Raw genomic sequence first — 25,478 nt, forward strand, 5'->3', positions numbered from 1 at the left:
AGAAAATAATGGGCACTGTGGGAAGAAAAAATTTTCCTGTGACCACTAGGGTACTGAGAAAATGTTAATTAGAAGAACATMCAGGGTAGTACCCAGTTGTACTCAGTGCTTTTAAAAAACACACCTTGTATAATATTGTGGCCCATTGAACTTGATAGGAATTTTGCCATTGCTTTCAATCACCTCTTTAATTTTCACTGTTTCATGATCAAATTATATTCCAGTCATTTTGTAAAAACATTGGCTTGTATTGAACTCCTTACTCCTTGGTTTCTCCCAGTGACTCATCTGTGGGATTTAGAATCACTATTTGTGATGATTAGGCCATGAAATTTAATTCAAGAACATGAAATTCAGACTGTTTTTCACTTGGTTGTCATTTTTAATTTCCTCCAGCTTATTACCCATATTCTCTGCATTCACAAAGAGAAGCCTCCAAGTGTGTTATTTTGGAAGTTTGTAGTGATTCTAATTACTTTCCTCCCTCCTCCCCAAGTTTTAGTACATGCCAGGGCTTTTCCTTGTTAGGATATTTTCCTTCTTAATTTCAGTTCCATTTAATGAGTTTGTCAAGCCCAGAAATCATCAAGAGTTGTTTTGTCAGGGGGAGTTCCTGCAACAAGAGGACAGTTCATGCTTTCAAACAAAATATGCATTTTTTCTTTTCCTTTTCTTCCCACACATTTTCTCCCCAATGTTTTTCTTATTATGTCAGCATGCTTTGGCCTCTGCACCCCTTGCAGGAATGACATCCCATACTACAGAAAATTCAATGCAATGATTGTAGAATGTGGAAAAACATTTTGGCATCATCCCYGTCACTGTTGAGGGGAGAAGGAGGTTTGCTCACTTTCATATTTAAAGACAAGGAGGTATTTTTTTATTAATCCATAAACCAAACATCTGCAGGACCTAAGCATTCTTTCTGTAGCCTCTCAGAGTTCAGACCTGGTTTATTATATGAAAAAGTCYGATGTTAGAAAACCACTATACTCATCTGGGTTTACATTCTTTCCTATTTTATTGTTCTATAATGATTTTCAAAGTMGTACACTAATAAGGAGTCCCACACAATTAACATGTGAAATCGATAGTTCTCATGCTTAATCACTGATTTACACTGCAGATGGAAGTGAGAGGACAAACCCAATTGAGTATCCTGGCTCTAAGTTTAGAACCATGTTTGATAAGTTTTCACAGGASATTTTGTGGGTGCACATCATTTCTCCACACATGTATGTGCAGACACTGCTAAGTACCTAATCTAGATGTGTCTGTGATACTTTAGCTACCTGAGAATCCATCCTAACAAATTACTTTTAATAACTTTGCATGGCCTACTGACTATGATTTCTTCYCATCCTTTTCCATCTCTCCGACATGCTTGTAAACATGAGCCCTCCCACACAGCTTTAGAATTCCTCTCAGTTAGATTTAGTTCTCTGCAGAGCCATTATATATAACACATATGCAGACCTATGCAAAACTGTAACTTTTCACAGCCCAGTCAGTTGCAAAGTTGCCTCTCTTTGTTACAAAATGAAACACCATGTCCCCGAATTTAACCAAAAGGTGGCAGCCTTCCATCCACTTTCTTTGTGCTTTGTATGGACAGTTCTCTAGAACTGGTCATGAGGAAAACAACGTTTTTAAACTTTGAAAACTTTTTAATTTTTTTTTAATGTTAACTTTTAAACAACCTTTCTTAGCTTGGTAGAAACCATTCTTCTTGATTAATCTAAGGAGGTTTTCAGAATTAAGCATGTCTGCAAAATGACATGGCATTTTGTAGTTTAAGATGTCTGAAATTCTGTCAGAGTAAGGCTTTGCCTGAGAAAGACCACACTTACTTTTAAAAGATCTGGGCTGGTAACAAAAGAGAAAAAATCTCTAGAGGTGGAATAAATCTATTATTAGATCATAAAATCTGTTTCCCAACAGAACATGAAATATTTCCCAGGGAGAAGATGTATCAGATTCTGAATTGATGCCATTGTTACTAAAAATGAAAAGAAAGACAAGGGCAAACAATAGCTGTAGATTACACAGTTTTTAGTAGCTATAAATATGCACTCTGTAAATACATATCAGCTACAGTCTTCTCTATCAAAACATYGTTTAACTCCCTTAACAGTTATCTAAACCAAATACAGTATTTCACAGTACCTCATACTTGGAAGATAAAAATCACTGTTGGATAAAACAAGGACTGCACACACAGAAGAGACACATTTTTTAGTAAAGCAATGATATAGAAATATTAATGTGAGATGAAACTTKAACTGGTCTCATCTTTCACAGATGCCCTTTAAAGGGAACATCTTGACATTTTCTAGCCCTTCCAATTTCTCAGTTTTCCACCCTGYTGCCTGCTGGGGAGCTGCTGTGCACAGAGCTCATCTGGGCTGCTGCTCCAGCCAATGTCACCCCAGTGCTCCCCCTGCTCCAGGTCTAGGCCACAGCAAGGCCAGTGTGCATTAGATCATACAATGAGATGTGTTTGCCAACAGGAAGGGTAAGAATTGCATTTTAATCCAATGTGGATCATCATAAATCACACTATCATTTGGCAGAAGGACAGAAAAGGAACTCGCTGTCTGAGAAGCTGACAGGGGTTTACACTGCCCAGGTCCTTGTCAGGGCACACTGGGCACAGTCAGKGCTCCTGTGTCACTCCTTTCATTGYTCCTGCAATGGGCTCACCTTGGCAAAGGGGCTTTATAGTGCACTCTGTTAGATACAGAATGTCTACCAATTTGAATTACATACTTTTGCTGATTCCAGACTTCATTCTCTGGTGCTACAAAAATCTCCGTTGATTGATAGTAGGCATGAACAAAAACCCAATGCCAATGATACTGCAGACTCAGTCAATGCTGTGCAGAGAATAAGGAAATTAACATTATGAATTTTCCTAGAAAACATACTAAATGTTTATTGACCTGGAGTATCCACTACGGGTTTTGTTTTGTTATAAAATGAAYGCTGTATCACAGAAGTAAATGAGTATTAAGTACTAAAAGGGATCATTAATTTTTAAGGTTACTACGAATTTAAGTATATCTAATAAAACATATCAGAGTTTCTAACAGCACATTCACCCTTTAACAGTGCGCTTTTTAAAGGGCATTTTAATATTGCTGCTAAAATGTTGGTTATCTGTTAATTATCCTAGTCTGGAATTCAGTTGAGGGGTATTGAAATATTTTTCTTTTAATCTAATGAAATATTTGCATTGGGCCAAATTCTGGTCCCAGTGAGGTTAACATGCTGCTATGAGTTTCTGTGAGAGAAAGTTCAGTATCTCACCATAAGATTTGTTTAAAAATATATTTTGTGATTTAGAGTTTTATACTGATCACATGGGAATGACAGACATGCATAATGTATTAACTGAATTGTCTTAAATTGAAGAGGGGTGTGCAGGTCACACAGGTTAGGAAGGATATATACAAATTTATTCCAATTCTGTGAATTCAGTAGATGTTTGGATAAAATGCATTTTCAGCACTGAACTCCTCTTGCTCATAGATGTAATTACTGGCAACATTCATTTGGTTTGGAAAAAAGAATATATTTGGTGGGAAAAATCCCCACATTTGCAACTAGACTGAAAAATTATTTCGGATAATTTCTTATCTAAGCACTCCATGGCAATCAAAAAAGCATATTCTCTTATCCTTCCACAGACTTGTGTCTCTGTGATGCTAATAACTAAATATTCTACTAACTGAAGAGTTTTCTATAATAGTTTATGTATCAGACCACTGAGCTAGAAAATAATTGCTCATAACTAAACTTTAAAATGAAAATTTGAAGACAGTCTTTGAGATAATACTGTGTATTAGCTCAGAAAGAGACTGAATTATCTTAAATGTTCACTTAATAGTGCACAATGACTTGCACAGATTTTCTTATGGTGTCATCCTGAAAGCTGTCTGCTTTGCTAAATAAATTCCATCACTGGTAAATGCATAGCGTACACCTCTGTAGCCTCTGGAGAAAGTTTTTCTAACTGATSCTATTATTTCATCCTTTGCTTTTTCTTCATATATTTTTTTTCGTATTCTAACAGCACCTATAGCAATAATCACAAACGGGAAATTTGTACTATATGAGGTAATAATAGGGAAGATATTCCAAAGCCCAAGGGGAAATTTAGTCTCTCTGGCTCAAGAAAATACTAGTTTGATGTTCTGTCTCTCAAATTTCATACTCCAGTTCTGCTAAACCATATATGTAACTCAACCCCTTTTAGGCAGACCAAATAAAAAACACTTCCTATAAGCTGTTTACATATATATGCATGGGAAGAATATGTAATAGAGAAGTAAATTCATAGATATATTCTCCCCAATGATTTATACATTTATTCTTCTGCATCTATAGGGTGAGCCTGGAGAAGCTGGTAACCCTGGACCTCCTGGAGAATCTGGAACATCTGTGAGTAACTCATTGTTGTCTTATTAACATTTATTATGGTGAACTAAGGTATCTGGCAGCCCTTGCTTTATTTCCTCAGATTACTTCTGTAATTGTGTATGTTTTCTTTGAATTTGAAGTAGAGAATTTTTACCTTTAAATTGCCATTTGTTTTCATGTAAAYAAAGCCACACCTTGTACTATCTGAGGATGAAGAGGGATACTTCCTAAAGGAGTAACTCTTTTTTCCTCCCAGAAGCATTAATTTTGGCTTGCACATTTTTCTTTCTTAAAACAGTTCACTGGTGCAAACTGGGTGCAGGATGTGGCACTTGACCTGAGAGGTCCTAATTTCCCCCTCCCATGCCAGTATTCATTGAGGAGCGACATTGCCCTTGTTTCACTAATGGGTTTGCCATTATGATCCTTTTTTTTTTTTTTTTTTTTTTTTTTTTTGGCCATTCAATTTTTTGATGGAATTTTTGTGTTCATGTGTTTTCTACAGGGCCCAAAAGGTGAAAGGGGAGAAAAAGGTGAAGCTGGTCCACCTGGAGCAGCGGGACCACCAGGTGCTAAAGGACCTCCAGGTGATGATGGGCCTAAGGGTAACCCAGTAAGTGACTTCCTAATTCTAACCCAAACCACTGTGAAGCATTGCTGAAGTTGTGCTGCTTACAGAAGCGTGTAGCATTTTCTACAACTGCACTGCATTCATTATATGCTTCAGAAAACATTTGTGATGAGAGCTACCTGCTTGGCAATGGATGACACATTCCTTGCTTTTTTCCTGATTTATCTAGGGCCCAGTTGGTTTTCCTGGAGATCCTGGGCCCCCTGGGGAACCTGGTCCAGCTGTAAGTACACCTTAAAAACAGTTTTAGGTTCTGGTCTTAGTTTGCACTTAATTCCAGTTGACCATGACTCTTTCTTGTCTGGTAATGAGTTGTTGCCTGTAAGAACCGCTGCCTTTCTGTTCACATATTTCATAAGGTTTAAAAATGTTTAGAAATCTTTAAAAAGTTTTGAAAACTAATGTCCTTGGGAAAAAGCTCTGTAGAAAAATAGGGCTCTTATATTCATACATGAAACTCAGTGACTTACATTAGCTGAATTTTTAATTTTATTTACTTTCCTTGAATTCTGCAGGGTCAGGATGGTGTTGGTGGAGAGAAGGGTGAAGATGGTGATCCTGGTCAACCTGTAAGATTTTTCTCTCATTTTATTTCACCTGCATGTTCTCTCTGATGATAAGAAAGTATCTATTGCCAAATCAGTGGTTTCTGTGCAGTCACATCCTTAAAAATATTTTCAGTGGATGCTTTTTCTATTATACTGAAAAACAACTATTTATTTCCTTGCAAAGGTAGAACTGCCCATATTATAGTAACACACTTGAGCAAGAGCTCAATTTCTTTTAGAAGTAGTGATGTGTTAAAGAATTTGTGCTGGAGCTGCTGAGAAGCACTAAAAATAGAGCAGCTCTGAGAATAAGAAAGAAATGCTGCAGCCAAATAATCTTCATTAGCTGACCTGATGAAATTAAGCCAAGATCTTAAGCAGTTTCGGAGCAATACCCTYATTAAGTATCAAGTTCTTCTATTTCTATAGATTCTGTTCATTGAAAGGGGCTGACACATGGCAGATGTCTGTGATCTTTAATCAAGAACTTCATCCTTTATTACTGCTGAGTTTATAACTTTCTGTTGCAGGGTCCACCCGGTCCTTCAGGTGAAGCTGGCCCACCTGGTCCTCCTGGCAAAAGAGTAAGCAGTATCTCATGTTCTCTTSTTCACTTCTCTTTCTGAGACACCGTATCCTAGAGAATTTCAGTGACTTGTTCCATCCTGTGACACTCATTATGTTTGTCATTTCTCTTAAGTAGTGAAATGAGAAAAACAAAAATATAGAAACAGCAGAGAAAGCTCTTTAACATGGCTGACATGGAAAATAAGAACAAAAATACATAGGGAAGAATATATTGCTTATCTATAAAAGTGTTTTTACTTTTCAGTCAGGAATTCAGTCTCTCCTGACTTAGTCTGTTAACAGGAGGAGTTGTTATGACAGTGATACCAGACATCATCTTTAGGCATGTGACTGCTATCAGAGAGCAGGGRGAATGTGTCTGTTTTGGTGCCTTCAGTCTTTGAAATAAAATAATTTCAGTGCAGCTTTCGTGCAGAACTATGCCATCCCCTCTGCATGCAAAATTAACAGGCAGACATTTCTGTAACTTATGAAGCTCTTCCATTATTTCTAAAACCTTTGAAGGTTCACAGGCTTTACAAATATAGCTAATCAACCCCAGTAAATAATGCTGCAGTCACAGAACTGTAGTAGGTGCATCAATCCTTAGGTCTGCTTCAGAGAGCAATTACATGCATTTTCTAAACTTTAAAAAAATGGAGAAGTGGCATCATTACATTGAATTATTTAACAAAATATGTTAAATTGCTTTATTTAATGGGCTTGAGTGAACTGACATGCCTAATTAGTTTTATCTATTTTACACAATAATCTATTTGCTCCACCAACATGCAAAGTATTTATAATACTGTAAATTATTATGRTAGCATTAGCAATCTTATCACTAGAACTGAAATATGACTTGATTGAATATTAGCAATTAGTATGTTTGCTCAACATCAAATCAAAACTTTCTGCTTTATTATACAGGGGGGCAATAGCTCACTCCTCACAGAYGGGCTATATGCTATCTGATTGTACCTGGACAAAAAAAAATCCAATTTCAAAACATAAATTCCATGTTACCTGTAGTTTGACACAATTTAGGGGAAATGCATGGCTGAATATTGCAATGTAGCTCCATTTGTGAATTTTAAAGAAATCATTTTGTAGAATTAGAATGTACATTACTTGAGTRTCAGAATGTTTCAACCTTGGAGGAAATCTGATTATACTGATGTTACACTARAAAGAAACAGTGAAAGACTGAAAGTTTCATACTTGGCTGGAAAAAAWGCTTTTTGTTAGTTTTCATCACTTGTATGGTGGAATAAATTTCAAGAAAAAGCCCTAACAAGAGTTTTTTCATTTGGATTGATAAGGACATAGCATTTCAGTAGTAATATTKCTGTCTGTGAGGTGCAGCTCTGGCTATACTACTAGAAAGCAATATTCCACCCCATTTTTTTTTCTGTCTCTAAAATAACAAGCTGGCAGAGCTCAGAATTCATACTTACAAGTCTCTTGAAATTCTTAACATAAGTCTCCTTATTTATTTCATTGTTCATTTTCATTCCCCTCTTCCATTCTTATTGGAACTGAGCTGACCTCAGTTTTACTGCCCAGTCTRCTGAAATGATGTTTATTGCCAAGGTGTCAGGGTTCTGAGCCATCTCTGTTYAGTATTATTGCCAATTACAAAGTTTCCCCACCTCTCCATGGGAAGAAAATTCTAGTGAAAAACATGGACAGAAGTAGTTTTTCCATTGTATCTAAGAAATTTGTGAGCCAAAACTRTGATCTACAAAGGGTGAACTTTGTGACATAGTAATTGATAAAGCCTTTGAAAATATTTTTTTTAAATTTTCRTTCAATAATAGTTATTATTTTACAGATTCTGATTTATTAAATTATCTGTTCATGTACCAGATCAGAAAAATGCATACTCAGAAGGCTTTATACATCAATGTAATTTAGGTGCAAGTAATTGTAGTAATTGTGGCTGCTTATCTAGAAACAGAGGTACAGACTAACCCACTCTACAATTATATCATTATTTTTCTGAAACTTAATCCTTTACTCTTACTTTAGGGCCGCTTTTTGCTTTGCCATACAGTGCTGGATAACATCTTTAGTTTGAATTCATTGATTTCTATGTGACAAATGTTAAAAATAGCATGAGGAAAAGACACCAGCAGGGAGTATTTGTCCTTAACATCAATAAGCAATCAATACAAATCTGTGCAGACAGTGCTCCTTGCTCGTGTTCTCCCAGCCCTTCAGTGTGCCAGGCTCTTGAGCTCTGGGATCTGCTGCTTTCTACATCACAGATGCATAAAGCTCCACAAAGCAACCCAAAAATATTAGCATTTAAAGCACAAGACTAAGATATATTTTGTTCTCAACTGGAGGCCCTGGGGTCTGCTTCCATTAAAAGAAGAGATGTCAATACCAAAGCAAAGTCAGTCTTGTAATTTTGCAAAGCAGAAGTTTATTTGGTTTGTTGCCTTTAAATATAATGTTGAATAACTTAGGAAAAATAAAAGTGTTTCTGTGAAGGAGATTTTTTTTCCGTTTTGCCTACAGCATGATGCTGCCTCAGCAGGGTGCACTCACCACTTAAAAATTAAGCTGATTTTCTCTCTTGATTGCAAATGCACAGAACACCTAACAATATGCCAGGTTCCTATCTCAACAGGATAATGAAATGTGGTAATGGTTTTCTTTGTTGGAAACCACGTTTTAAGTMAGAAGACAGACAGCTATAAATAACAATTTAAATTATTTTAATTAAATATGGAAGAGCAGAGAAGAATATTCAATAGTTTCACATAACAAAAACTGAGAACGAGTTTGTTTCTGCATGACTTCTTTTGTCTTCTTGGTTCGTAAAATGTATCAGACAGTCTGTCCAAAATTACAGKGCAATGATCATAAAAATCACCATGGTAGCTGGGGTGATGAGGGGGAGTATCGTGCATTAATGCAAAATTACTGTTATTGAGATCCTTTCTGTCAGTTCAGATTTAGCAGCCACTCCACCAGGCCAGGGTAGGGAGGTAAGATAAATAATAATGAGCAGTTTGTCTCTGCAGAAGCCGTGGCTGTGCCAGGCCAGCAATGGCAGCCTGCAAAGAGCAGCTCCTTCAGCAGCTTTGTGCCTGCAGCAGAATTGGCACTGTTTGATAAYGAGCACCCCTTGGGGTAGCACTCATCACTCACTGCATTTGCATTGTAGCCATCACAGTGGGGTTTAGCCCTGCTAATTAATTCATGCTGCAGCTGCATTTCTAGATTATTATTTCCCAAATACAAACTACCACCCTTTTCAATTTCTTAGGCAGGGTGGATTATAATCCACATGGGACCTTCAGGGCAAGGAATTTTCAAGAAGTAAAGACAATGGGCACATAAATTAAATTCATGTAAGAAAACAAATTCATTTCTCTGAAATGTTTGTGAATTTATTTATGTACCTGTTGATTTTTCTTGTTATCMCTGCAAACTGTGATCCACCCAATGAACTACAGCCCACACAAAGGGGTACATGCATCACATRTTATTATTTATTATTGGAGAGCAGGGATTTAAATTATTCTTCCAGTTTTACAGAGTCAGCATTTGGCCCAGGGCTTTTAAGCTTCTCTGTATATTGAAGAAATCAAACTAAGACWTTTGCCACTTACAGCTCTTAAAAATACCAAAGATAAAAACCTGTTGATACCCACAACAGYCAAAGTCCACTGTGGGAAATTCAATTCATTTGCCACTATCTTTGATGTAAAGTCTGATCTCTGTTGGCCAAAAGGTTCATACAGTGCTGCAGATGTTCAGTGTCACCCTGGAGAAAACTTAATTTTAGAAGCAAATGAAGGATCTTAATATACTCCTATGTAAATAGTTATAAAATGAATATAAATTTCCAGGAATTAAAACTGGTGGAGTTGCCCAGTAGTAGTAGATAGTGAAATAMATCAGGCTATAAAAAGTTTGGGTTAAATTCAGCTCTAATATAAAAAATAGCTTTAGGTCAAACATTGGTCCAAAGCCCTGAGCTCACAAAGCAAACAGGCRGATACTTGACTGGAGATACAGTTCTTATCTGTAAAATTAAAATTGTGTTCTGGTGCTTTACCTTTAGGGAGCCTGCATTGTTTTCTATATGTTGTTATRAAGTAAAAAGCAGTAAATAAATAAAAGTGAGTGAATTTTTCTAGTTGTTGGTCTTTAGAACCTTTTTTTCCTATTTCCACATAACAAACTGTTTGTTGCATTAATGAACAGATGAGTCTTACACAGATTTACAAAATCACAGCATTTGATCATGGTCACTCTTCTTTTTCTTTAAACTGCTCATTTGTTGGCAAGAAATAGCTATTTGTAATAAAGACATTTCCCAGGCTAAAAATTAACCTTGAAGGAGAACAGTTGGTACATTATCTTGAGTGCATCTTTTCTAAACTAAGCATATAAGAGAACCATTTTCAGAAGAGTATATTAGATTGTAGACACTGCTTCTGTTCATAACTGAAGCTATGAATATTAATTACCTGACCTAAAAATCAGCCCTTGATGTTTTGGAGGAGAAAAATGTCTTTTTATTTTTCATTTTCATATTTAGTGGATAATGTGTCAATTTTTGGCTGTCCAAATGTAATCAGGCCTCTTACTGAGCCCATCCCTCACTTACAGAATAAAGSAGTATTGGCCACTCTGTGCACTGTAGAATGACAGACCTTTTTGGAATCAGTGGAWAAACCACAGTGAATAGATAGATGTCAAGGCAAAGCAAGTTTAAAATGTTGTACATATAAATTAGTATTGGACTTTTGCTTTTATATCCTGTTTTCTTTTTTTTTTTTCCCAAGCTAATTCTTTGGTTTGAACCACATCGTGTCAGAAGTATTGGGTAGTGCATCTTCTTTTAGACATTCTAAAAACACAGAAAATTTTATGGGGGAAAAAAGCTAGTATCATGGATTGGTATTTTTTATCCTGTTAACAAAATGTCAAAGAAGAAATTTAATATTATTTAGTAAGGATTTACTACTTATTAATATGGTGGAAATTGCACTTGCAGAATTTTTTTCGCTGGTTATATTTTAAAAAACCTGAGCTTGTGAACTAGTGTCCATGTTTTGCAGGGACCTCCTGGAGCAACGGGTGCTGAAGGCAGACAAGGTGAAAAGGGTGCAAAGGTAATACACTGAAGATTTTTTTTTTTTGAAGCATAGAAATATAAACTATTTGTAAATTAAAAGTAAATTGCTTATAATGCACTGAGTTAAACTTTTCGTAGTAGTAATAGAAAAGCTGTAAAAACTAAATTCAGACCCAGAAGTGGTAGCAATGTGTAATGGAGTGGACCAGCAGTGCAGGCACAACACCTCTCCTGTGACAAGCAAGGTGCTGCTTTGCTGGCACCACATCCTTCTGTGGAGCCAGAGACATTTCACTCACTGAATTGTCCTGTGCAGAACTCTGAGTTTTAAAAAACACTTTGCATCTTGTACATCCCTCCAGTGCCAAACTCAATCCACTCCCCGTCTCTGACCTGGGCTGTTCTTTCTAGGGTGAACCTGGTGCAGAAGGGGCTCCTGGAAAAACAGGGCCAGTTGGTCCACAGGGACCTGCAGGGAAACCTGGCCCAGAGGGTCTCCGGGGCATTCCTGGCCCTGTGGTAAGTAAGGAGAGCACACAATAATATTTTAAATGTTGCATTTCGTATATATATTCTGGTAAAGCAAACTTTTTTGTTTTTTCTAGGGAGAACAAGGTATGCCTGGAGCACCAGGTCAGGATGGCCCTCCTGGACCTCTGGTGAGCATCCTTTTCCCACTTGTCAGTCATAGAAACCTCCAAACACACCACCAAAGGATCCCTCTTCTAACATCTGAGAACTTAAATATTCAGTTCAAATCCGAAGATGAATATATTCATGTAATGAACTATATGCTCACAAATGCACAGACTTCCTGTCATCTGAACAAGAGATTTTCAATGCATTGCTGCAACTTAATTTGGGATTTTAAGAAAGTTGATATGGAAAGTTGCTGAGGTTAGGTTTCCCTCCTTCCCCTCCCAACCTCCACAGAAGATTGCTATCCGGAGAGTGTGAAACCTGATTTGCAGTAGAGCACAACACACTGCAGATGAAAAGTCTGATTCTGCATTCCAAAAGCTTAAAAATTTCACATTTCATTCATGAATTATGTATTTGCCTAGGTTTTTGCATCTAGTGATATCCTGAAGTGGAGATGGAAAGCATAAGCACTGAATAATATTTTGTACATGAAATGTTATGGCACTTTGGAATATGTGCCAGGTTAAAAGGTCTCTTATCACTGCTATCCATATCAGATCTTGTCCAYTGCCCCCAGGAGAGCAGCAGTGAGAGACACAGACTGAGTGCAGCAGCTCTACCCCTGCTGCATACATGTGCAGTGTGACATTAACATGCCTTTTGCATAGGCAMTGCATGGCCTGAATATTTTGCCTAATTCTGCACAAATTGCACAAAACCAGCATTGCCATCCTTAAAAAATCTAAAGGTTTTTCAAATCAAGAATTTAGTTGACCCTCTGCTTCATAGATGTCTATTCATATAAGCCCTTAATAGATGTCTTATTATAAAGTAATTTAAATACYACTGTAGCACCATTATGACTTTTTAAACATCCATTTTAACTTCATCTTGGGCTCTGAATCCCATCATCAATCACAATCATCAACCACTGGACAAATGTACTTTGATCTGCACTGCCTTTAACAACATTTCAAGAGAACATGATGTGAGCACTATGTTAAAACTTATTTTAACATTACTTCCCTTGATTTATATAGGGGCCACCTGGCTTGCCTGGACTGAAAGGGGATCCAGGTTCCAAAGGAGAGAAGGTATGCTTAACTCCTTGTTGTGCTTTTTTAACTTTGGCTCAGTAAAAAAGTCTGTATAAAATTAACATAAAGAAACAGTAGGGTTTGTATCAGCAAGACATCTCACCGTGCCTATCAACCAGCTTCCCACAGCTCTGATAGGAAACATGAAGTTTTCAGCCATATCTGACACCCTGCAAATACCTGGAAAGAAGAAGCTTACTGCCTGTGGGGTGATCTCTTGACTACGTGATCATTGCAATGAAAATCTCAAAGATATTGGTGGAAAGAGAACTGTCAGATTTACAAGAACAAAGCAAGTAGAAATAATGACTATTGGAGATTTTTATTGTAAAAGAACAAAATACAAATATTAAACAGCTATCATTCTTTCTTTCGGATTGAGACASCTGGAATAGAATTTTCCAGTGGAGTCCCAACAATAGATTGCTTGTGTATCAGAAAAAAAAACTGTAGAGAAAGGGACATAATTATGATTATACCTTGTGAACTTCAGGTTTTTTTTATGTGCTCAGATCAGCCATATCACATGTGGAACTCTCTGAGATGCTGGTAACATCTAAATGTGAAAACTGGTGTGAGATTTGTACCCAGGGGTATTGTCATTGCTGTGTCCATTTCAGCAAGGAGCACGATGCACTTGGATCTTTCACTGAATAAGCAGTCACAATTTGCAAATAATCTAGAAGTTTAAAAGGCCATCTAACAASAAATATGCTTGTAGAATAATTTGTTTTCAGGTTGATTGTTGACAAGCAATAGTTGTAACATGTGCAAGGTCTAATTTATGTGTTTGCAAAACACYTTCAATGTATACTGATTTTTAACTGTATTGCCTTCAATCTTTTTTAGGGACATCCTGGTTTGATTGGCCTGATTGGACCTCCAGGAGAACAGGGTGAAAAGGGTGACAGGGGTCTTCCTGGCCCACAGGGATCTCCTGGAGCCAAGGGTGATGCAGTGAGTACAACATAATTGTGTTTCCATTCAAGTTCCATACAAGCAAGGAGCACACATTCTAGGCTTTCTTTTAGAAGACATAAATTTATCAACAGTTAACACCCAGAGTCTCCTGCAAGAGGTTAAAACTTTCTTAAGTATTGTACAAACACAGCAAAATTAAACATCTYAAAATGAGGTTACAGTGTTTGAAAAGGTAGAAAACACATCCACCATAACATGAACATGTAACACAGGTTAGCACAAAATAAAAGCAGCAGCTGCAATCTCATCACGTTTACTAATTGTGTCACCCAAAGCAGCTTCACTCTCCTGGTTATTGAGCCATGTTTTTAAGGCACTATGTTGTGGAAGAACAACTACAACCAGCTCAAACTGTCAGATAGTAATTTMAACTTGCCAACTAGTTTGGCCTCTAGCAAATGGCTTGACTCGAAACTCATCACACTGTGCTTATTCTCTTACTCCTTTTTTAGGGAATTTCTGGTCCTGCTGGTCCACTTGGACCCCCTGGTCCTCCTGGATTACCTGTAAGTAATTTCATCCAGCCCTCCTGKTCAAAGCACCCCCATGTTTTGTGCAGTACACTCCAACCAGAGTTATATGTTTTTGCCCATAGGGTCCCCAGGGTCCAAAAGGCTCCAAAGGATCCAGTGTGAGTAATTCTCTTTTGTACTTTTTGTTCTTTTCCTTAGCTTTTTGTGTGTGTTATTTGTAAACATTGTGTAGCATGGTCAACACTGCACTTCTTTCATTACTTTGTAGGGTCCTGCTGGTCAGAAGGGTGACAGTGGGTTACCTGGTCCTCCTGGTCCTCCAGTAAGTAAGAATTCTTACCTTGGCATTACACTGACATGCTGAACCTGTTTTGACAGGGGTAGAAAACAGTGTTTGGGAACTAAAATATTAATGATGGTTTGTAAATTCATTTTTCAGGAAACACAGACCCACCAGGCACAGAAATACATATATGGACTGAAAAAGCCATTAGAAACTTAAAAAAAGAAAAAAAGCCCTAACAAAAAATAACACAAAAAAAATCCCTATAAAGTTCCCACAAATGAAAAGAAGCTCTCATGCAATAACTATTTAATGTGTTACATTGAAGCACAGAAAACAAAATTCTACTGGTTTCCCATGATGATACTCTTCTGTTTCAACTATTTCTTATATCATGACAACCTAAAATGAAGAGTCTAAATCTGAATGAAGTGTCTCAATTTTTGAAATTAAATATCGCTTCCTAGACCCCAAGTGGAATTTTGAAGTTTTATCATAGGAAACATCCAGAGTTTTCMTTTTTCATACAATATGTCTGTGCTTGAGGGAATTACCAGGCATATAAAGGCAACTGCAAGGCAGTCCTGCATGTCATTTGTGTGACCACTCTTCCCCAAACAGCAATGTTAGTGAGAAGAGTTTACAGCACAATGGTTTGGCCTTCCACAATCTCCCTTTTTTGCAAGTAAATCAAAGCACGTAGATATGAGTCCAAAGGAAAAAAGTGAAATAAATACCTTGAAGAAAGCCTATTCAAAGCATCTCTAAGCCATATTTGTGGTTTTGTTTCCTGAAAATCTGACAGAAAATATAATTAGATATATTGTTTTCCACTTAGGGCCCTCCAGGTGAGGTAATCCAGCCACTGCCAATCCAGTCAGCCAAGAAGACAAGAAGATCTCCTGACTATATGTTATCTGATGCTGGTGATAACATTCTGGATTATTCTGATGGCATGGAGGAGATMTTTGGGTCACTGAATTCACTSAARCAAGACATTGAGCACATGAAGTTTCCGATGGGCACTCAGAACAACCCAGCCCGGACCTGCAAAGATTTGCAACTCTGCCACCCAGACTTCCCAGATGGTGAGTTTGTATTGCATGGCACAGGCACACAGAGCTGAGCTGAGGCTCTGCCAGGATAATTTGGCAGAATAATACATAATGGCTAGATGGCTAATACAGTCTCATTGAATGCATTTGTACAAGCGTAAAAGTTTAAGAAATGCAAGATGTGTTCTCTTGGTAAAAACCAAAGTTCTTTAAGTGCATAACCTGATCTGGTCTGAGARCTAAAATCTTTTAAAATTATGAATAAATAATAGTTTTTATTTTAAAGGGTGGGCCTTGCATTTCCAAGACAACCCAGGAGTGTGATCAAAGACTTTAGAATAATAATATAAAACAGCATGGTATTATATGAGATTGGTATTCAATTATGACTCTCAAAAACTTCACTAGTCTTTTTACCCTTAKAATCAATAATTTTCTCTACTGCATTAGCCCTGTTTTTCCCAGAGCAGCCAGCAAAGAAACATGGAAGTTTCTTTGATACTGTTTAATGCTACCAAGTAGCAGCATAATAAAATGCAAAGTAATATGAATGAGATACAGTGTTCCTTAGAACTATCTAGATTTTATTATTCTTTGTTGGTTTGTTGTTTTTTTTTAAATAACTTTACCCCTCTGAAAAGGTTTAATTGAAAGCCAACCTTCACTAAATTTTCCTCCTTTCATAATTTTTTCAATCACAATGGATATTTTTCCCAGTTCAAAGCAATATTTTTCTGCTTTTAAATGGGACGAAAAATAGATTTTGACAGTTTAATAATATTTTATTGCTTTCACTCTAGATAGATAAGAACAGATGGTTGCCTTGAGGAGTAGTTAAGCAGTGTATGTGCTATATGAAAAGTACATATTTTACAATTCAGTACCCTCCATAATAAGGAATGGTTTTTACAGAACACATTCACCTTCTTCATTTACCAGTATTTGCTTCTTCTTTGGAGCTTTCTTCATATGAAAGTAATCTTGTTTCAGTTAAAATAAAAGCAAATGCATTTATTAAAATACAAAATTCTCCAGGGGTGAGACTTACAGAAAGGAATAACTGTTTTCAATAAATACAGCCTAAATCACCAGAATTGTTAAAACCCATAAATACTTTGTCTATGCCCTGTATTCAGAAGACAGAACTGGCAAAAGGATTTGTCATTTCTCTTTGAAGCCGCCCCTGTTTGTTTGGAACTGGATTAGAACTGTAGTTGTCAGAAAGTCATTTGCTGTCTTGTTGGTGAAATATCTGGAGATAAGAACACACATCACAGAAATCATCATCATAATTAGAATAGCAGCTTTTAAAAAGCACTGACCTTGGATGAGCTGCAACTGTCTTTCATGCCCAGACCTCACTGGTGTCGCAGCCAGGAGTAAACCCAGGAAGAAAAAGCTCCTTGTTTGAGGTGTGTCCCTCTCCTCAGGGGAAGCTTTAGGTCCTTGTGCCAGCTGCAACCCCACCAAGCCCTGTGCAGACACCTTTTCATGCAGATAATTATGCAAATTACTCCAGATTTTGCTTCCTGACCTAAACCATTCAGATAAAATAACTTTCCTTAAAACTTTGGAGGACCATTAAGTAGCAGTAAAGCCTGGTTCTTTTGATTACCATTTCCACTGTGTAAGGCAAATATTTTCTCATTTGTCTTAGGGGAATATTGGATTGATCCTAACCAGGGCTGTTCTGGAGACTCCTTCAAAGTATACTGCAATTTCACAGCAGGCGGGGAAACTTGCATCTACCCAGATAAGAAATCTGAAGGAGTAAGTACCAATCTGTGTTTTCAGTTGGCTGTTGACAGTTCCAAGTGTGCTGTTGCAATGTTGAACTAAACAGGATAATTACATTGTCACATTTTCATATATCTGTCTTTCTAATTATGTTAACATTTGCATAGATCTGAATGGAGCAGTAAAATGGGACATAGAGTTAACGAATGCCATTTTCAGTCTCTGATATGGAATTTATGCACCTGCTTGCTAACATTTCACTGCATTTCAGAATGCAACACAGCTGAGCAGCCAGTTACAGTACATGATCTAGTATTTGTCAGCTAAAAGTGAAACTCTTACTGCGTTTCTCTTGTGGGTTCATTTACATCTATTAATCTATTCCTATGAAAAGTAGATGTAGAAGATTGTATTTCCTGTGTCCTTATTTGCTGTTATAGATTACATTTGCTGGAACATAYGAGGTAGAGGAAAGCTTTCTAAATGCTTGCCTAAATGACAGGGATCTATTAGCATCAACACCAGTGAAAATCCATTTAGATACTTCAGCCGCAGCAATTTATACCAGTAGTTCACCTGAATCTTAACAGATTACAACCATCTCCCTCAAATAGAACTAACTCTCTCTTGAATTCCATTTGAAGTCATTAATTTGAACAAGAAAAACATCCTATTTTGGGCTTTTAAAGTGGCTGAGATTTCAGAAAGAACGATTCTTCATTATCTGGTGTGAAATTTGTCCCAAGTAATGTAAAACATTCATATCTGTTAACATATSTTTCAAATACTTCTGTCTCTGCTGTTTCACCACACAGGTTAGAATTTCTTCATGGCCAAAGGAGAACCCAGGATCTTGGTTTAGTGAATTTAAACGAGGCAAACTTGTAAGTTGTCACTGCAATATAACTGTATTCACAAATAAAGTACATGTTCTCAGCAATCAGCAGATCCCAGGGAAATTTATAATAATTAGATAATGAAAAGACCCCCAGCCTTTTTGCCCTCAACATTACAGAAGCTCTGTGGCCTCTTGCCACTGGACTGCAAAATCCTGCTCTGCATTGTCCCAAAGTGATCCCAATGGTCACCTGCAGTTAGTGAGGATTTGGCCTCTGGCTGACCACACCTCAGCACTGACCCTTAGGAAAGCAGCACAGATCCCCTGCCCCAGTGTAGGTAACTGCAAATATACTGAGTATGCAAAGGTGAGGCTGCAGGCTGACATAACTTCATGATTAACTAAAACCAGGTTTCCAAAGAGATTCTGCTGCTTTATGCTGTAAGTTAGGAGTAATTATCTGTCTTTCCCAGCAGAATGAAGYTAAAATATATAGTTCTTTATCCTAAATATACTAATATGTCATGAAAATTTATTTATTGAGTCATAGCTGTATTGACCTTTAAAACTCCATAAAGTGTAATGTGTTRGTTGACTTTTTTATTAAGGATAGTTATGTGGTTCTGTTTTGTCAACAATAATTTTGGTTTGCATTGTACCAAAGGAAATAGATAAATATTCATCTAATTTCTTCTATTTTCCAGCTTTCCTATTTGGATGCTGAAGGCAATTCCATTAATATGGTCCAAATGACATTCCTTAAACTACTGAGTGCCTCTGCCAGACAAAATTTCACTTACAACTGTCACCAGTCTGTAGCCTGGCACGACGCACCCTCTGACAGCTATGACAAAGCACTAAGGTTCTTAGGATCCAATGATGAAGAAATGTCTTATGACAACAATCCTTACATCAAAGCTCTCCATGATGGCTGTGCAGTAAGTACAGGTTCAAAGASTCTTTACAAAACCAACCTGTCATTTAAAGTACAAATCAAATAAATCTATTTTTCCACAGCTTTCTTCTGAGAAAAGCTTCATAAACACTTCGCTTGTCATATACTGACTTTTAGTAGTTTTTAGCCAGAGTACACTAGTTCCATGTTTAATTTTCACCTGTGTACCAAAAAAGAAATAACCATAAGCCAAGCAGGAGAAATGGAACAAACCTGGAATGGATGCAGGCTGTCACCACCATCACTGTATTGAAACTATTGTGCTGCTTTGTATGAGAACAGCACAAGGGAAGAGCAGAAGCAAAAAGATAATGAGAGGAGGCAGCCCATCAGCAAAACAAATTTATATTAAAAATAAAAGTATACACAAATAGAATATTTAGTGAATACATATATTAGTAAAAACATGTATTAAGTAAGCCATATGTTTATATAGAAACATAGTGCATTAAATTCAATAGTTGATTAAGTGAGTTTGTATGTCCTTTTCTCACATTCAGTATTCAAAGCCAGGTGAAGTTTGTGGATTTTACTTACAGAATCCTCCTKTAGCTAAAATTCCCCAGGGGTGTCTGTTATGATCCATTTATTAAAGGTTCTTAGAAATACCTTGGCCCCAATTAAGTGCAAACGAGATTATATGCTAGTCAATAGTATGGGTTTTATTTCATAGCAAGTACGAGAGGGAGAGAGGGGAAAACAGAGAAAGGGAGAAGTAAGAAAAGAAGTAGGGGGGACAGAGAGGAATCTCTGCTGCTTTTGTACGGATGCATTCCTTTCCCTCAGCCTGAGATGACTGAATAATAGGTTTCCTGGCAGTTGCAAAGTTCTAGTCAGGTATCTTTGGGGARGCCTCTTTTKGGTTTTAGCTTCTTTCATATCAATGTTTGAGGCATKAATTATTTSAGTCTCTGACAGTGTCYAAACACACATCAGGTCTGTGAGCACTCCTCTATCAGGGTCTCTGTAAGCATAGCAACTGTTAACATTTTTCAGAAAGACATCTGTCTGTATTCAACACTGAAACAAAGACATCAAAAGAACAAGTGATAGCTGAAACCTCATTAATATTTTGGGTTTAATATGTGAGCATTTTGAAGGGAGTTTCTGAGGTCAGCAATACCGAATTAGAGCCCTGAGAGTGCTTTAGAGGATATAAAGMTGGCTCTGAGGCAGAGATGCAGCTCAGGAGATGCAGAGTCCCCTCCCCTCAGCAGTGAGATTGATACACACCTGCTTCATGTCAGCCTTTCTTSTATTTCCATTTCACTTTGGTTACCTACAGAGGGTAAATGTAGAGCTCCAGAGAGAGCTCAAAGTGATGACTGTCACTAAACTGAGAACACTCAGATCTGTCAGCCTGGATACTYATGTGAACTCTAAGCCCCTGGTAGAGCTGAAAGGGGTCTCAGCAGATATGAGACCATGGAAAGGAAGAGCAGTGCTGATGGGTGACATGGTGRCTGGGCTGAGTGACACATGGAGCAGCTCAAGAGCTTTCTTTAGGCAGCAAGGGCGTGCCTTCAAAGCTGCCTTCTAAGAGCACCAGTTGGCAGTTCTGTCAGAATACTTTCTTTCCTGTCCAAACAGCTGCTCTAATATTTTGTGAAGACAGTTACAGTCCTTCTTCTTAAAAGTGAATCTTCTCTATTTCAGAACTAATTAGTGGGGTTTTTTCATGGGGAAGAGTTGGACTGCTATGAGAATATTACGGTTTATTAAATAGTATAGATGTGAGAATTTGCTAATAAACATGAAATGTCTTAGATTATTTTTTACTTTGTGGGCCTACTTTAGTAAGTAAAAAACCTGTGGTTCATTCTCCTTCTAAAATCAAAACATTCTGTGTCACATTTTTAAAATGAAATCATAAGAAATTATTTAGACTTTGCAATATCTGGCRCATGACAGGGCAATAATTTACAAATTCTCTGCATCAGAGATAATCCATGAAGATTTACAGCACACATTAACTGCTCAGATCTATAACATTTTGCTTTCTTTTCCTTCTTTTTTTTAACAGTCAAGAAAGGGCTATGCAAAGACGGTGCTTGAAATCAACACACCCAAAATAGACCAAGTGCCCATAGTTGATGTGATGATCAATGACTTTGGTGATCAGAACCAGAAGTTTGGATTTGAGGTCGGTCCTGTCTGCTTCCTTGGTTAAGCTTAAGACAAAATCAGATCAACACAAATGTTGCACTTTGGTGCTACCAACCCACTTCATGCCACATGCAAGTTTTGAATAAGGATGGCATAGAAAATGTCTTGCTGTGTATTATGTCTTACCTAGAAAGTAATTGTCGCCCTTGTAGGGCCAGAATCACATGACTTAAACTTATTTTGCAAAGATGCTGTGGCACAGACAGACAACATAGGGCTCACTTCRGGAACACCCCCTTTGGATCCCTTTGGTGCTGTAAAAAAACGAACAACAATGGTGCTCCTTCCATTACAACAGAGGTGTTAAGAAAGTGTTTAATATAAAATGTAATTATTCTATGTACAGTACTATACTGTGATTTCTCTGTCCATTTCCAAAACTTGCATGTGTCTCTGAATTGCATCTGGCTCTTATTTTACAATTACAAAACTACATTGTCAATACTGTGTATGTATTCTGAAAAAAATAAAACTGTAATTGCCAGTGAAGCCAATTCAATTTCTGATTAATAATAAAATCCCTTTGTATATATTGTTGTTGAAGAGCTTTGTTATTTGAAGTTGCCAGTAAAGTTAAGGTGGCAAAACTGGAAGATCTTGAGCAGCACACTAAAACAACTCTTYTCTGCTGATATCACTCTGTGACAATGAATTTAGATAATTAAAGCACCCTCAAAGGTGCTGTGTTCCATGGTGCTATACCTCAGACTTTTTATTTTCTATTCTAATTCCATAATTTCATAAGATAACTGTATATACCTAAAATAAACAAGTTTATATTTTTGGGTGGGGAGAATATGTAAGAAAAAAACCAAACTTCTGTGTAAGAGAACTGTTAAAAATCTGTGAAATAAATTAGTCATATAGCTTTCCTTTTTTTTTTTTTTTTTTTTCTTAAACCTCATCTGGATTTGTTTCCACTGCACTTATTTGGGCTACATAAATATAAAAACTGGATTCTAAACAGTTATTTATGGATTTTTGCAGTTTACTTAGATGTTTATGTAAGCAATGATGGATGTTTGCTTCCTGAACTGGATACTAAGAGTTTCAGAGAACAGCCTATACAATATTTGCCCGTCCCATTAATATGAAATATTTTTCTTCCTGTTACTCCACCTGAAGGCCAGGGATGCAAKATGTCTAGGTCATGTGATTCTACACAGTTGCTAAGCAACATACGAGGGACTGCTTCCTAAAGAGCTGTCTTTGACCCAAACCCTTACAATTCACTATTCAAAGCTCACCAAAAAAAATCATGTTGGTTTGGCCTTCCCTCTGAACATTTTATTCAGGTAGTTGGAAGTAGGAATTACATTTTAGCTTTACAACACAAATCCTTTTGTAATTATTTTTCATAATATATGTAAGACTTGAAAAGAAATGTTTGTTTCTATTTCTTATAAATTGTTAAATTAAATAGTACTAGTTTCTGCTGGCTCGTTCCCAACTGGTATTTTCTTATGCACGTTTATACATGTAAAAGTGAGATTCCAAAAGTCAACTTCTTGCTGTTCATATTTTCTTTTATTTTTGAACCAAAGTTTGTAACTGTCACCTCAAAGAGGAAAATACAAATTTTATTAATAAAATCAAGTCTTGTCTATCTGGATTTTCATTCTCTTATTTCAATGTCCAAAACTCACCCACTGCCATTACTGTAACTTCATTCTGCTTCCAGACCATCCAGGCTCAAAAAAAGGAATGGTGCTATATGTCCTGGCAAGCACTGGGAAACAGCACTGGGAAGAGAAGTTTTAATAGAGAAGGTGTTGATCTGGCCATTCCCATCAGGGCTGCTAAGTTCATATCTGGTTTGTATGGATTTTTAGCTCCAGCAGTCCAGAAAATACCATCAAACACAAGACAGGAGCCTGATATTCCTTCCCCAGCCACTCACAACCTGCAGTGTTTGTCCATTACTCAATCTTGTGTTTATCCTTGTAGGACTGCATCAGGTCAGCAAATGATCCTATTTTTTAATAGAAAATGGAAGATAAGAACTAGACCAAAAAGAAAGTACTAGAACACAAAATTTTCAGGACTGTATTTCAGATACTGGAACCAGAACCAATGCTGGGTCCAATGATATATATCCCCTTCTTCAAAAAACTTCTCTTTTTAATCTGCTCCCTGTTCTTCGTGAACTCTTGCTGTCTCCAAGGAAACTGTGAGGGCAGCTGCAATAAGTTTGGCAGAGGAGCAGCCACTTTCCCCTGCTCAAGTAGGCTGTATTAAGTTAGGAGCTGAGCTGTTCAAACCTATCTAAAAAAACCCCAAACCACTTGATTGGGTGCTTTAGGGTAAAAATTAAAMATGGTTGTGATTTGGCAGAGACAAGATTAGTCTGCAGCAGAATGTTGTTCCTAAGAGTGCAATAATGTATTCAAGAAGCCAAATGAAACCAGATCTTTTCCAGAATTAGTCCCAGCACCTTGCCGAGGTTTGTGCTGGCAACATCCCAAAGGAGGAAATGAACCTGAGTCTTCCACACTTCTCAGGCAAGGATCCATCTGGTTTATTCTTTAATCTTTCTTAGGGCCTTAACCACTTACCTTACTATTTATCCTCATCATGAAAGTATCTCACCATGCTTGTTATTTGAACTCCTCTTTGTCMATCCTCTTTTGAAATCTGCTGTTCTTGTTCTCTCCAGGTTTCAGATTAAAGGGGGGGAAATAGCCATGACATATTTTTGCCTTCAAGCAAAAATTATGCTCTTGTTTTTCCCTTGAAGCCTCGTATTAGTGGTGTTTAAAACCCAAACAAACAAACCAAAAGGGCACTCTTCAGAACAGAAAGAAATTTCACATCACACAGTAGTCTTCCTATGAAAAAAATCCTCAGATTCTATCATCAAATCCTAATAGCCATAAAAAATAATAGGACTTCAGATTCGTCATAAGGTACTATAAAATACATAAAAATGAATCAAACCTCCAAAACTATGCAAGTCAAATCCCTTACTCAACCAAGCCTCAAAAAATCAATGATATTTTTCATACCCTAAATTAAAAACCTGGGCAATCACAAAAAGATTGAAAATATTATATGACATCTGGATTTTACCTCTAGAAACAGAACTTGGATGTTCTGTGATCTTGAGGATTATTATCCTAACAAATCCTGCCTAAAGTAGACTGGGCAGTTTGTTTTGAAAGTTTACTTCAAGCCTCTCTAAACAGAAAGCCATCCTGTAACAGTTTCTTCACTGCAAACACAGACTGTGCTTGAGTTGCATGGAAATGGAGTAAGCACATGGCAAACCAAGCCCAAAAACATTCCAGATTGAGACAAGATTCTGTCCAGAATAACATGGACACACAAGAGAGATTTAAATGACACAAATTGTTCTGTGTAGATGTGGAGTTCCTTTGCCTCTCTTTCTCTCTCACCCAGGATAGGGTAATATCAACTCACCAGGACTGGCACATCTCTTGGAAAACTTCATAAAATGTAATGAAGATTTTTTTTTTTTTTCCAGTCCAAGTAACAGCCATTATGGCTAATATCAAGAGTCACCTTGTGACACAAAAAGCTACAAAGCTTCAAAAGATAAGAACAATTATCTGCTTAAGATCCTTCCCCTTGGGAGCAGCTTTGTTAATTTTAAAATGAATCTTCACATGCTAATGGCTGGAAGGAGAAGTCTTAATAGCCACTGATTTTCTATTGCAAGCACACTCATTTTTCTGTGAAAGAACATCTTCTATTGTACATGCACCAAAAAAAAAGGAAAAATTACAAAGACAGGATATTAAATGTCATGTCTATTATATTTACCTGGAAACGTGTCTTATTTGTGCTCCTTTTGAAGGCACATAAATTATCAGAGGCTCATTGTTAGCTCAGTGAAAAGCATCACCAAGATTGTTGCAAAGGAGTAGATTGCTCTAAGGCTATTTATACATTTTGTTTTCAATAAGAACATTGAAGATTAATACMGTGAGGAAAGCTGCAAGCATACAGATATTCAGACACG

General features: G+C 37.1%; 1 protein-coding gene across 2 annotated transcripts in view; it reads left to right on the forward strand.

The window, feature by feature from the left end:
• The window catches only part of COL11A1 (collagen type XI alpha 1 chain), a 124,743-nt gene extending 101,643 nt beyond the window's left edge, over window positions 1-23,100 (forward strand). For both annotated transcript variants that reach the window (XM_057364293.1, XM_057364292.1), the window contains 18 exons: window positions 4,390-4,443; window positions 4,928-5,035; window positions 5,223-5,276; window positions 5,569-5,622; window positions 6,132-6,185; window positions 11,253-11,306; window positions 11,681-11,788; window positions 11,875-11,928; window positions 12,952-13,005; window positions 13,858-13,965; window positions 14,442-14,495; window positions 14,585-14,620; window positions 14,731-14,784; window positions 15,584-15,833; window positions 17,458-17,570; window positions 18,353-18,421; window positions 19,080-19,313; window positions 21,354-23,100. In XM_057364293.1, the coding sequence (XP_057220276.1) occupies window positions 4,390-4,443; window positions 4,928-5,035; window positions 5,223-5,276; window positions 5,569-5,622; window positions 6,132-6,185; window positions 11,253-11,306; window positions 11,681-11,788; window positions 11,875-11,928; window positions 12,952-13,005; window positions 13,858-13,965; window positions 14,442-14,495; window positions 14,585-14,620; window positions 14,731-14,784; window positions 15,584-15,833; window positions 17,458-17,570; window positions 18,353-18,421; window positions 19,080-19,313; window positions 21,354-21,500 (1,659 nt within the window). In that variant the 3' untranslated portion in view covers window positions 21,501-23,100. The remainder of the gene's footprint in view (window positions 1-4,389; window positions 4,444-4,927; window positions 5,036-5,222; window positions 5,277-5,568; window positions 5,623-6,131; window positions 6,186-11,252; window positions 11,307-11,680; window positions 11,789-11,874; window positions 11,929-12,951; window positions 13,006-13,857; window positions 13,966-14,441; window positions 14,496-14,584; window positions 14,621-14,730; window positions 14,785-15,583; window positions 15,834-17,457; window positions 17,571-18,352; window positions 18,422-19,079; window positions 19,314-21,353) is intronic.
• Window positions 23,101-25,478: the final 2,378 nt, after the last annotated feature.

Source organism: Malurus melanocephalus, unplaced genomic scaffold (genome assembly GCF_030028575.1).
Source record: "Malurus melanocephalus ecotype Western Australia unplaced genomic scaffold, MMel_1.1 scaffold_37, whole genome shotgun sequence".
NCBI lineage: Eukaryota > Metazoa > Chordata > Aves > Passeriformes > Maluridae > Malurus > Malurus melanocephalus.